The 13170-nt window shown below is 39.0% G+C and overlaps 1 protein-coding gene across 1 annotated transcript; it reads left to right on the forward strand.

Annotated features, from left to right (window-relative positions):
- The first annotated feature begins 1216 nt into the window (after positions 1-1216).
- m1ap (meiosis 1 associated protein) lies at positions 1217-9153 on the forward strand. Its single transcript, XM_088418147.1, has 11 exons — positions 1217-1312; positions 1435-1518; positions 2490-2733; positions 2812-3003; positions 4110-4284; positions 7646-7792; positions 7875-8007; positions 8229-8370; positions 8446-8497; positions 8940-9026; positions 9132-9153. Exons 1-10 carry the CDS (start codon positions 1278-1280, stop codon positions 8954-8956), a joined length of 1221 nt encoding a protein of 406 aa, XP_088274273.1. The 5' UTR covers positions 1217-1277; the 3' UTR covers positions 8957-9026; positions 9132-9153.
- The last annotated feature ends 4017 nt before the right edge of the window (positions 9154-13170 follow it).

The following is a 13170-nucleotide window of genomic DNA, read 5'->3' on the forward strand; positions in this document are numbered from 1 at the left end:
CAGGCAAGGAATTATCTCTCATGTTCACAACCTTAGGAACAATGACTTATTGATGAGGTCACCAGATCGACATCTTCTGCTTTTTTTTTTTACTTGTTTTCTTTCTCATGACAAGACCCCAAAACATGTATGCAACTTAAAAATCTATTGATTTGGATCATTGAATTTTGCTGAGTCCTGACCTCAACCCCATCAAATACATTTACAATGAACCGTCATGCCATCATTTGCTCTCTGATCCCGATGTATGCCTTGCTCTTCAGATGCGCTTTCAATCTCACCAAGCAACGCACCCATTATTCCATTAAGACACATCTCTATTAAAACCCTCCCTTCCATTTGTGTTTATTCTGCAACTTAGCCCCTAAGTAAGCACCATACATACATACATACAATCTCCAAACTAAAATGGCTTTCATTGAAGATATCTTTCAATAAAAGCCTTTGAAATAGGAAAGTCCAACCAAACATGCCATCCTGTAATACTCATTCACAAAACTACAAACCTTTGTCAGCAACAGGCTAATGATCGCTCACGGAAAAAAAAAAAAAAAAATCACAATGACATCAACACTTTTTCTTTTACTCTAATAGGACTTCACACAAAATTTCTTCGTGCGATAGTAGTACTGCTACAGTCATCATATTTGTGAGAAGCATCCTGTCAAATTGGAAATACCGATAAGTCATTTTAACAAAGGATTTTTCGTGCTTTTTAATTTGCATCTTATGGAATGAAAGCAGAACAAAGAAACTGGTCTGCGAAATGGGAAACAAAAGTGCACGTAAAACTTTCTCTCAAACCTCTGAAAGTACATTTAAAATTAGTGCGCTGCCGAAAAGCTTCTCTTTGACCCACAAGACGATTTTCGTCTGTCAGAACTAAACGACAGGGCATATGAGAATGTCTCAGGTACTGTAATTTCTTCACAACAGCCTTAAGTGAGAGAAAAAAGCTTTGTCAAAAACTTCCATTTCATGATACACAGTTAAACAGTTAACAGTTAAACAGTTAAATGAAATTCGAGAATAACATTGTAAAATCTTAACATAGGTAGACTGCATTTGGACTGAATTACATTTGTTTTCTGTGGCTGTGTGAAAGATGAAAAGTGAAGTTAAATTAAATTTAAATTAACCTAATTGTGTCACAAACAATATCGTACTTTAAGTTTATGTGGCTGACAAGAATGTGAAAAATAGATCTTATCTATGTATCTTTTATGTCATTTAAGCATTTACAGGTGCAGTGATGACTTTCCTTCTCATTTAGCTAAATGTTCTTATCCATTTACGGTGGTGTGTATGATTCGTGAGTCAATGTGTATTTTGACAAATTCTCAGTTATTCTTCATGTTAATGATGCAGTGATTTGACTGGCCATACCCAATTGACATCAATTTTGTTTCTACCTGTACATTCTGGCGCCCCTAGTGGAGGAAAGAGTGAACTATTCAATCGGTATTTAGTCAACGTTCGTTTTTTGAGGTGGCTGAATGGAATAACCTGCTTAACAATGTAAGTAAACGTTTTTATAGGGTCAGTACAACCATTCAACCTACTGATATTTTGAGAAATGGCATTTTAACGAATTTTATAATAGTATGTAACGTTAACTTGGGATAACTCTTTTAGGCGAACGTTAGCCTTGGTCCGTTAGCATTATGCTAGCAATATGCCACTTGTCCATATAAAACGAAAAAAAGGAGAGACGCGTGAAAAGGACAGATAAGACCACCAAACACATGTCCATATTGTGCTACCCTGACGTTGCTGCTGATAAGAACATAAAAATAGATCTGTGAAACAAAAAGGGCTTTTCAGAGATCCACTGAGTAAGTACCGCACGTCATTCTATGGGTAAGACGTAAAAGCTTCTGTAAAACATTGTGACTCAGTGAGTGCAGGGGGGAAAAATGCGTATATATATATATATATATATATATATATATATATATATATATATATATATATATATATATATATATATATATATATATATATATATATATATATATATATGTTTCAATAATTTCACATGTTGACTCCAAAATACTATATGCCCTGCATGTTAAATTAACATGTTTCTCAAATCCCGAACTTGTTAGCAGAACGAGTATCTGTATGAAATTCAGCTTTTAATTCTCAGAAAGATGACAGAAATAAGATGATATAAGATGACAGTTAACAAAGATAATAATTAAAGACGCCATCAGTAAGGAAGTTTGAGCTACTGGTAAACTGGATTCTATTATGGTTCATGGAACTATGTGCTTATTTTTCCTCTTTTACAAGATTTCAATGTTTTAATCGTACTGCTTTGTGGTTACTGAGTCTGTGGGGGGTCTTTTTTAAAATAATTTTCTAATTATTAGTGTGCATTGCCTCCCTGTGGTCTGTTGAATTATTCTTTGGTTAACAGCTTTTTTTCATGGTTATATGCACACTGTAGAAGATATAAATAATTAAAAACATGTTTATATTTTCAGGTTTTCAAGTCATATGGATCCCAAGAAGGGTTCTGGTTCGTCCAAAACCTCGTTTCTGCGACAACCAGCCAGGGTCTTGATACTTGAGGCAGTGCCACCCTGGTGGTCCCAGACCTGCACAAGTCTCTGTGATGCTTTTGAAAACTTCCTGACCTTGGTCTGTAGTTTGAAAGGACCTTGTAGGCTTCCTTTCCTCAGTGTGTATGCCATCACTGGTCAGCAGGAATGTCTGCTCCCTTTTGTGGTAATACACATGACAATTCGCTCAGTAAGACATCTGTTCTTTTCTCACCTTCTCTCGTTTTCATTTATTTTCCCCCAGAGAGTTCGGGGTAACCTTCCCAGGTTGCTTTCCTGCGTGGAAGCACTGCGGGCGATCCCAAAAGAAGGTGTCACCATAGAGCTGGGCTGTGTAGGCAAGATGCTGCGACTGGCCGTGCTGGATAGCCAAAGGCGGTTTAACCAATACAGGAAATTCACTGGGGTCGACATCCAGCCCAACATTTCTGTCGAGGTAAGGCAGGGCAGAATAACAGATGTTGTTATATACGGATTTTTTAGTTGGAAAATGTGTTGAAAACCCTTTCAGCAGCTTGTTTAAATATTTCCTGGAGGTTATATTGATAAAAATGGGTTATCAGGCAAGTTTGAGTATTGGTCAATAAAGCCATCAATACATTCACCTAAAGGCTGCTTTTACATTTAAGTGCAGGAAATGGGTTTGTTTCATCTGTCATTGAGGCGTCTGTCTGTGGGAATTTGTTAGCCTGACATCAGAGATCTGATCAGCTTGTGTCCTAGTGTCCTCCTGGTAATTCCTGGACTTGCAGCTACTAGTACAAAATTATCTCATACTGTCATCTGAGGCAGTGGTTCTCAAATAGGAGTACGAAGGTACTTCAGGGGTTATGTGAGATTTTAACAGTTTCAGTCAATCTGATTCAATGCCTCTTAATGTTGTGATAGTAAGAGTTTTAAAAATTAAGAGCAAATTAATTGGAACATGAAGCAACTTATTGTTGAATTGTTTTGTAGCGATTCATGACTTTGCAAAAAGTTGTTTGCCTTTATTTTGTTAAGTTTTATTCAGATGCATATTTTAATTCGTGACAAAATCAGATGTTATTTCCAGAGTTGCTGAATAAAATACACCTATATACACAGTAGAATGAGAAATCTAGTTGCTAAGTATTTTTAATCAGACACAGCACTCGGTTTTAAGTCTTTTTTTTCATCACTATGTACTTTGCATTGGTTAAGGTAATTGGGTGAAAAAAAATGTTTCACTGGGGTTACATCATGAAAAAAATATTGAACAACTGATATGAGGGGTATGAGTCATTATATTTTCTCATTTGGGATACAAATTGCACAACACAGCTCATCTGCCACCACCATCTCATTTGTTCATTGCGTCTTAAAAAATGCTTGATTGAGCCATGTTTTTTGGCTTAAAATCACACTCATAGCATGATGCATTTCCTAACAATCTTTTATTGTTTCACATTTCCCCAAAGTGCATCTTTTCCTTCAAAGAGTGTTTTCTTGAAGCAAAACCAGCTGTAGACATTCAGAAGAAAACTCCTGAGATTCAAGTGTTTTTTTTTGTTTTTTTAACAGGTCACCGTGGTGACCAGCCGTCCAGGAAATGGCATGGTTGGCCTTTTGAAAAATGTGCTCAAGGATGCTGAGCTGGATCCGATCAATAGTTTCCTGGTGGTACAGCTCTACAGCGAGCTAGAGTGGGGTCAAAATGTGCTCCCACCTAAAGACCTGCCTCGGCTTTCTTCTGCAGGTAGGAAGGAGGATACAAACACAAGATGACTGATTCCTTTCTATTTTGTTCCTGAGCAGACATGACTCCCCTTCACGGTCCGCATACTTTCCCACCCTGCTTGCTCCACATGGTCGGGAAAAACTGACCCATTGACTCTCTTATTTGTGTCTGCTTCACACACCCATAGAACCTGTGCCAATTTCTCTCTTGTAAGCCACTAAAAGTCACTGCTGGGAATGAACACGCGGCTGTTTTGCAACACATGAACAAGGCGACGATTAAACCCTCAATTAGAAAAAAAGAATGAAATGTGTTTGTTAAGGGCTTCAATACGATTTCAGTGCTATTGGACTTTTGGGAGAACATAAAGAAATACGGCATGAAAAGAGGAGAAAAGACAAACAAAAAGAGGTTTTGCTAGCAGGACGGCAATCTGTTCTAACCAATCAGAAATGGGATGTTAACATCAGATAATTTTTTGTTTTTGTTTCAAACAAAGTTAGCAGTAAAATGATTGCTTTGATTTAGAGGACCAGGTGATGTCACCAAGTCAGTCCCAATCAAGCAAAGCATCCTAATCCTTCAGTATTTGCTGTCTGAGCCGCAACAGCTTAAGGTCGGTGCTATTTGAGGATCCCTCATGTTCCTTTGTTTTATTCCAATTTACAGTTGCGAATCATGTACCTAATGAGAAATATTTTTTCATCCAAGTACCATCTAACCAGTGCAAGGCATTTTTGATACTTAAAACAGAGTGCTGTGCCATCTGTGTCTGATTTAGTAAAGTTTGGAACAACATATATATTTTATTTTCAATTGATGAAAATGTTTAAAACCTAAATGGAGGCATGCAAGGTTTTGCAGATGAATCACATTAACTTGATTTCACAAAAGGTTTTTTCATGTTCCAATTGATTTGCTCCGCTCTTAGAAGAGAAAAATCTAACATGCTCTCTTGAAGTGCTTTCATTTATCCCCAGAGGTTCTTGTACCCCATTTGAGAACCGCTGTTTTAGAGTGTCGGTAGTGTACAACTTAATGTGACGGTTCAGCATGATGACTACCAGTCACTAGATTGCATGCGCTAAACCTCACAATAGATCACAATGTCGTCAAAAGGAGTTTTTTTTTGCAGACCATCCAACCATTGCAGTCATCCTGTAAATGAAACCAAGGTTGTGGGTGCTCAGTTTCTTTTTTTTTTTTTTCCGTTTTCTTCTTTGCCTCTTCGGAAGCACTGAAGCTATCTTCACACCTTGCTCATGTTTGAAGATGAGCACACATAGCATCAATAGGCCTGAAGCTGCAGAAAAAAAATGATAACATCAATGAAGTGTGTAAGCTGTTAGATAGCCACTAAAAGTTGCTTATTTTAGTTTCATATAGCTGCCTCGCACATCCTCTCTGTAATGTTTCCTCTTTTGTGCAGTAAACAGTATTTGTTAGCTGCCTACGGTCATCTGCTCAACTCCCAGCGGATGTTGCTAGATACCATTGATATTTCTTCAGATTCTCACTTCAATATGAAGACTTCCTGCTGGGTTCATCTTTCATCAACCACAACTCTTGGTTGCACTCGCTTCTCCTTTTTTGAGGCACTCAGCTTGTGGGCTCATAATGCATGTTTGGAGGAAACCCCAGCTTCCAGTTGTTGGCAGACCTGACTACAGAGCGTAGACACAGACAGGAAGTGCACTCCCCAGATATATGGGCCTTAAAGTCAGTAGCTGGAATGCAGAGGAATTCAGGATGTAGGCTGGTATTGGAGCCATTCTTATTGAAATTACTTTCAAAACCTTCACATGTTAAAATACTTTTTACATGCCCTTTTTTTGTGCACTTGTCCTCTGGCACATGTTCATGTTCCTGTCAGGGCAATTTAGTTTATTGTGTTTGGGAGTATGGCAGACCCGCACTCTGCCTCACTCGGTGTTCCAGCAGACCGACTGTGTTTTCTACAACACATTCTTGGTACACATGACAATTTGGTGACAGAAAGTAGTGTGTACATCATTTGAAACCAGGTCAAAGTTATGGCGCAGGAGGTCTACTGCGATTTTGCTGGCACAGGCAGAGAGAGTCTGCAGTAGAGCTTCCTTGAAAGTTCTATATGCTGAATCTTCCTCTTTTCGTTGCACATTATCTCTTGCCCAGTTGCAACTTCCCCTTAGCTTTTCCGCTAACTGGTGGTTATACAAATTATCCTTGACAACATAACTATCTTTATAGTTAATGTAAGTATCCTCTAGTGTTTTATCTTGCGTTTTATTTTCTCCTTTCTGTTCCTCCTATTAGAGAATACACAGTGCTGTTGTCATCCCCTTTGTCCGAGTGTCCTTTACAAGACTCTGTTTCTGTTATGCACCCACTCTACAGCCTGCAACGAAATTAGATCATACTGCCACTTGTCAAGCACGCATGTTGCTTGCCCAATGATCAATGAGGCATTTGTCAAAAGTGTCCAACGACATCAATGCGCTATTCAAGGCTGCGTTACACAAGTATGCATGCAGATGGACGAGACGTGTACTCTTGGTGTGAACATGTTAGGTCACGCAAAAAAGGCTGTGACTGTTGTTTGTCACCCCAGGTAATATACAGGCATATTCACGGAGATGCAAGATGAAGTTAGAGTCATAAAAATAACTTCATCTCCTTGTTCAAAAGCATGCACTTTGGAGGTTAATAACTGTCATCCATCTTTGGGAATGGAGCTTCAGTAATTTTGCCTTAATTTTCGACCATTTTACTTTTAACCACCATCTGTCTTTGCTATTTTATTCTCCTTCTGTTCCCGCTTTTCTCTTTCTGGCTGACATTTACAATTACTACCTCTCCCGCTCCCATAATTCTTCTGTCTCACTCCCAGTTACTCTGTTTCGACATCTCTGCTTTCCCACTCCCCAGGCACACATTGAAGACAATCGATTCGCTTCAACAGTGTTTTTTCATCTCCAACCACTGCTCAAGGATTTCCTCCCTATCTCTTTATTACTGCAACGATGAGAGACACCTTTTCTCTCCCGTTTGCCTTTTTTATTTATTTCATTTAAGGAATATAAAGTTTCTGGTGGACATATTTCTCTCCCATTGGTTATGAACTGATGGCTAATAAAATACATTTTTGAGCGGGACAAAGAAGGAACTTCAATATGCTCTCTGTGTACTATGCAAAATGTAAATAGACATGGAGAACAACTGCACGATTGCAATATGGGTTAAAATATGTATTTTTTGTCGTCTTATGTCTCCATCTAGTGGTCACAACTGAAGCTCGTCCTTAGTTTTGAACCTCTAATAGAATTTACTCTTACCAGCAGAACTTGTATTTGATGAGAAAACAATCAGATTAATAAGGTCTGTGAAATTTCTCTTGCAGAGAATGAAGTGCTGGTGGATCTGCAACAGGTGGACAACACCGTGTTTGCTATGGAGGGAGTGTTTAAAGAATGGCTTCAAGAGTATGGAGTGAATTCTGAATACATTCATCTTCTGCTGCCAAGTCCACAGGGAAGTCCCAATCCAGGTTTATCACCACTCCTATTGACCAAAAGGCACAAACGACATTTTTCTGACAGCGACATGACTGACTTTTTGCTGCACTCTAGTGAGCATTAAGTGTGACATGCGGGAGCGCGTCATCAGCCCCGGTCTCCTCCCGCTGAACCCCCCAGAGAAGCCAGATAGTCTTTGTGATGTCATGTCCATCTCTCAAGTACCGCGAAAGATGACAGCAATCAAGTAAGATTAAGGACTCGTCAATATATTATATACTGCATTATATAATATTATCTACAATTAGTGGAAAAAAATGTCCATTTCAGTCGTATGAGTCAAACCTGAATTCTTACCATGTAGTTACCCATGCTGGATTTGCACTCAGTTGAGCAAAGACACAAATCGGTTAAAGATTTGAAAGAGTAAACATAACATAACAAGTGCCTCTGTATGCTTGCCTGTAGGGCCCTGTCTAATACTGGCGTGTGCCAAAGTGTGTTATATGGCATGCCGCTTGTCATTATCCCAACCACCTGCTGCCAACTGAACTGGGATGAGATTGAGACCAACCAGCACTGGTTTCTGGCTCTCAACCGCACACTACAGGTGGGCCCACGTATTGTAAATGCATCTGTCAGCATTAATTGTTAAAATGATGTTATTTCTCTTTTTTGTTTACAGGATAATGGCCAGGTTTTGCTGCTGCAGGTGGGCCCGGTAGATGGAGGCCCAGGTGTGTGATTCATTACATTTAAAGTAACAAATTTCAATATTAAATTCAGACAATTCAACAAAATGTTTCAAGTTTTGCTAAAGCGCATATTGGCTTCTCGGGATTTCAACAAAGAAATGTGAAATTTCTGCCGTCAATTTGAGACAATTGTCCTGATATTTAATAAAGAGATGAAAATATATATTTGTATCCAATGTAATCGGCATTAAACAAGTAACTGGCAAAATATTCAGCAGATTAGTTGATTATGTAAATAATACTGAGTTGCAGCCCTGCAGTGTAGTAATGGTAGGTTATTGTCTTCAAAACCTCTTTTAACACACACCTGTACTGATATATCATGCATTCATTTTGTATGTGTGTGTGTGTGTCTGCTCACCACACAGATTTGTGTTCTTTCTATTTCCTTCATCCCTCTCCATCACTCGCAATGCTTCTGAAGCCTGTTGTCTGCGGTGAGCTGTTTATGCCTACTGCATACCTTAAGCCACTGGAGGAGCCTCCACATGAAGCCATGCAAGTCATAATGGTACCATGACCTTTGTTTTCTCTCCGCAATTACTTTTCATCAAAATGGGTGGTCAGGAGCAGAAATGAGCCTGTGTGGCTCATGCGTCATGTCTGTTTACTTCAGGATTGCCTCAGCCAGATAAAAGAGAATGATGTGTTGAGCCCCTGCTGTTTGAGCAGCAACCTCTACCGGTATCTCAGGAACATCCTGGTCACCAAGCGTCACTACCCCTCTGCTCCGAGGTAAAATTAAATGTGGCTCATCGGGCTAAGGATATGTGATCTAGCTATGAGTCGTGAACATGTGATAATCCGTCTGTCCTCAGTGCTTCAAATACGCACCCTGCTCCTCAGACATACCAGCGTCAACCACCAGGCTGCGCCACAGCTAGCAGTCAACTCCAGCAGGTAAACTTGTTTTTCTTCACTTTTGAAATGTATCAGTAGATTGTAACTAAACTTGAATCCATCTTCAATCAATTTAAATAATTGCAAACAGTGTGTGGCTGAACCTTACTACCATTTGTGTTTTGTCAGCTGAGGCCTGAAGTGACCCGAAAGCGTTGAGCTGTTGGCTGTGTGACTCATTTGGTCTGATAAGGCTGCTGACATGCAAATAGTTTGAAAGGCGGAAAAAGTACTCAACCGCACTGCTGTTGTTTCTTCCCGTGCTTAGGAAAGCTAAAAATCAAATTGTTAGAGACCTCAGTCCACTTATTACTACTGCACAGTAGATGAGTGATGATACTAATGACAAACTTTGGTGCTGGTCTAAAATCGAAAGTTGGAACCTTGGCCAATGTTTGAGCTGCATTGCGTACCATTGTAGTTAAAAAAGTTGAATGCGAACGTTTACGTTGCTTTTAAACCAGGCTCGCCAGCTTGAAAAGTATGGCAAGGTCGCATCCACTGTGACCTCCACTAGAACCTCCGAAAGCTCTCGTCCTGCCCCGCTGAGACCTCCGCCTGTTTTGAAAGCACGTCCTCGAGCGTTGACCTTCGTAAGTAGGAGTAGCTCCGGCTCATCCCCTGCTCACCGGGAAGGATCTGATGAAGGTAACATGATGGGCCAGCACTGATGGGTGGATGCTGGAGGAAAAATTTAAGAGAAAAAATATACAGCAACAAAAAGGAGGTTGGCTAACACATCCTAAACATAAAATCTCACATACAGTTACCGTGTTTACTTTTCAGCACACACATGCAAAAATCTGTTTCCTTTGAGGAGTTTGGTAAGTTACCTAAATAAGTGAAAATCACAAACTCGAAACAGGACTAAATTCTTTCAGTCATCACAGTTAAAATATCGGCTGACGTGCATGTACAAAAGGACAGTGTGTGTTAGTAGTTGCGCATGTAAAAAAGAGGGAGGAGCAAGGAAGAAACTCAATTTACATCTCAATCTGAAATTGTACTGACGTATAGACAAGCACGCACATTCCTCTTCGACCACAGCTTTACTGTCTTAATGAGATGGGGGGGGGGGGCAGACAAATGGCTGTCTGCTTTCCTTCAGTCCCACTCAGAGTCCTTTCCTTCAAGATCATCAAATCAAAAACAAGTATATTTCCTAGTGTTGGTAAACCACCACGTTAAATTGTCCTACTTTTGTAGTGCTTTGTGAGAGTCAATGTCAAAATTAGTTCATACATTCGGAATAAAGTTGAGTCATGCTCATATTTGTGATACAGTTATCCCTTATCGATATGAACAACTAATCCTCACATAAGAGGTTCGTCTCTCACGCACGCACAGAAGCAGACTTTAATCCGTCTCCAGCCATTCCACTCCCATGTTGAACCTTGTAACGCAAGCATTGACTCTGTGACAAATTACCTCATGGCGTTGTGATGTCACAGGACTTCCGCATTCAGAAATTACTACCACAACGACTCTTTTGTCTACAAGAAGAATTTGAGTAAATTGGCTCCCATTCCACTTGCTTCTCTCCCTTGCTCTTTGTTCTTTTCCCTCCTCACTATTTTTTTTTTTTGTAATTCACGAGCATCTTTGAGAAATTAACTGGCTATTTGAATTGAAAAACAACAAGGGCAAAAGTTTCAAGTTCCTCTTTCAGACTGTTAACCATAAAGGAGAACCGGGACGACAAAAGTTAGATTTTGCGTAGGTGGATTTGTTGAATTCTACTGAAGCCCATTTTATTGTCGTTTGACTTTTTGTTGTTGTCGTTTCAACATGTTGATGCAATTTATACATCCCGTTTGAAGAAAACAGTTTACATTTTCCTGTTTCCTGTTTAGCTTTCACATGTTGTCAATTATAATACTTGGAATGTTGCTTTGGCCTGTGTTAACCTTAAATATGAACTTTAGTCCAGTTCTTGTGACAATGTTCCAATTTGGTTGTCAAAAAATGTGTTTTGAGACTTCAAAGACATTTTGCCTCATTGTGTTGTCGGGAGCACGGAAGAACACTTTTTTTTTTATCTCCAGTTCAGACTCATGCTTTCCTGCTCCTCTGCTCTCAGTGATAAAACAATATAAATAGCAGTAATAAACAATGCACTTCATATGCACGTCACAGGCAGGGAATAATTTAGTGCATTTCCTTTGAAGAGGCTAAACAAAAGTTTAAAAAAACAAAAAGTACACCTATGCAATCAGAAAAGTGTAAAAAAAAAAAAAAAAAAACAATTGCAAGTATCTCACATTCAAAACAATTTGATTCAATTTAGTCTTACATTTAAAAAAAGTTAGTTGTACTTATTTAAACCAAGGCAGAAAAAAGATGAATGAAAGTGTGGCAAAGAATCGAGACAGTTCAAATGAAACTTGACAAATTGAGTGACTTGCCCACGCAATGCTAAAAATAGAAGTTGGTGGTCTGCATGAGGTCGTCTTGTGTGCCTGCAGACCGAATAGCATTTAAGATGAAAAAAAATGAAGGTACACATCATTAATAGGAACACATACCCATACACAGATGATTTCCTAATACTACTGTACTTTGCCTTGAGCAAGGTATGCAAGAACGTTTTGTTGCGTTATAGTTGTTTAGAGCCCTCTGTGCTGAAATCAAAATGAACCAACCACAAACACACTCAAATATCACAAAGGAGTAACACACCAACTCGGTTCAGTCACAATATATGTTAAATATATTGCGTATTAAAAACTAGTTGCTACATTAGGGGTCTGTTGGGCCTGTGGCTCTTTTATCGTTCTGTGACTAAATTGTGATTATTTAATTTCAATTGAAATTACAATGTGGTTGGTTTTTGAAAAGTAATTATCGAGATTATTGTGCTTTTGCATCATTAAATCGTTTTTAGATTTTACATGTCACTACCGGTCAAAAGTTTGAAAACACTTTCAAATTCTTTTTTTGTGCCTGCATTGTAAATTAATGCTGGAGTCAGCCTGGCAGCAACATGTCAGGAAACATTTTCTGAAGTAGGAAATTTATGTTTGGCTTTAATTTAATGAATAAAAGAATGCTTAGACATTTTATCAAATGTCAAAAATGTTGTTTCTAGTTGTTTTTATAAATGTTTTTTTATAAATAAATGGTTTTTTTAAATATTAAAGGCAGCTGAAACCAAATTTAACAAGCCCAACTACTGCGACCATAGTAGATGATACTCAAACGCTGCAAATATCCATAAGTTTTGATATCAGTAATGATGTGTTGAGTCATATAAAATGGAGGAAAGGCCAAACAAAATCACTAAATATGTCAACATGCACTCCGCACATATACACAGATGCTAATATGTTGCTCAATGACGTTACTGCTGCGTCTGTTTTTTGTTCTCTCGGAAAATACTGCACACATAGCTGCGTTTAGGTGCACACAGGTGGGGACTGGTGGAGTTGTAGAACTTGAAAATGTAATCTGGGTGTCTATAGAGCTGTTCAAAAAGAATTTCAGTAGCAGTTGCGGGAAAAAAAGCAGAGGGATGAACGGGATAGAGAGCTGGAGCGGCAAATGGAACAGTTTGTCCCTGTTTTGCAAGCCAACTGACACATGCAGCGCTTTCTTGCCAGCATTCATCGTGTCAATTTCTTTCTCATTTTGCCTTTCATAAGCTCTGAGGAGACTCTTGACTATTGTTCATCCTGATATTAGCTGCTTTTGGCTTTTGACAGACCCTTCCTCATATTTCCAGCTCATGTTTGCTCTACCTTCGCCTTCACTTGAAA

This window comes from Hippichthys cyanospilos, chromosome 1 (genome assembly GCF_059441005.1).
Source record: "Hippichthys cyanospilos isolate Australia breed blue-spotted pipefish chromosome 1, RoL_Hcya_1.0, whole genome shotgun sequence".
In the NCBI taxonomy this organism is placed as follows: Eukaryota; Metazoa; Chordata; class Actinopteri; order Syngnathiformes; family Syngnathidae; genus Hippichthys; species Hippichthys cyanospilos.

Coding starts and splice junctions, on each gene's coding strand:
- m1ap (XM_088418147.1), top strand. CDS start 1,278: ATGTTCTTATCCATTTACGGTGGTGTGTATGATTC. Junction 1,519..2,489: donor GGAATAACCTGCTTAACAAT/GTAAGTAAACGT, acceptor TTATATTTTCAG/GTTTTCAAGTCATATGGATC. Junction 8,008..8,228: donor CGAAAGATGACAGCAATCAA/GTAAGATTAAGG, acceptor GCTTGCCTGTAG/GGCCCTGTCTAATACTGGCG.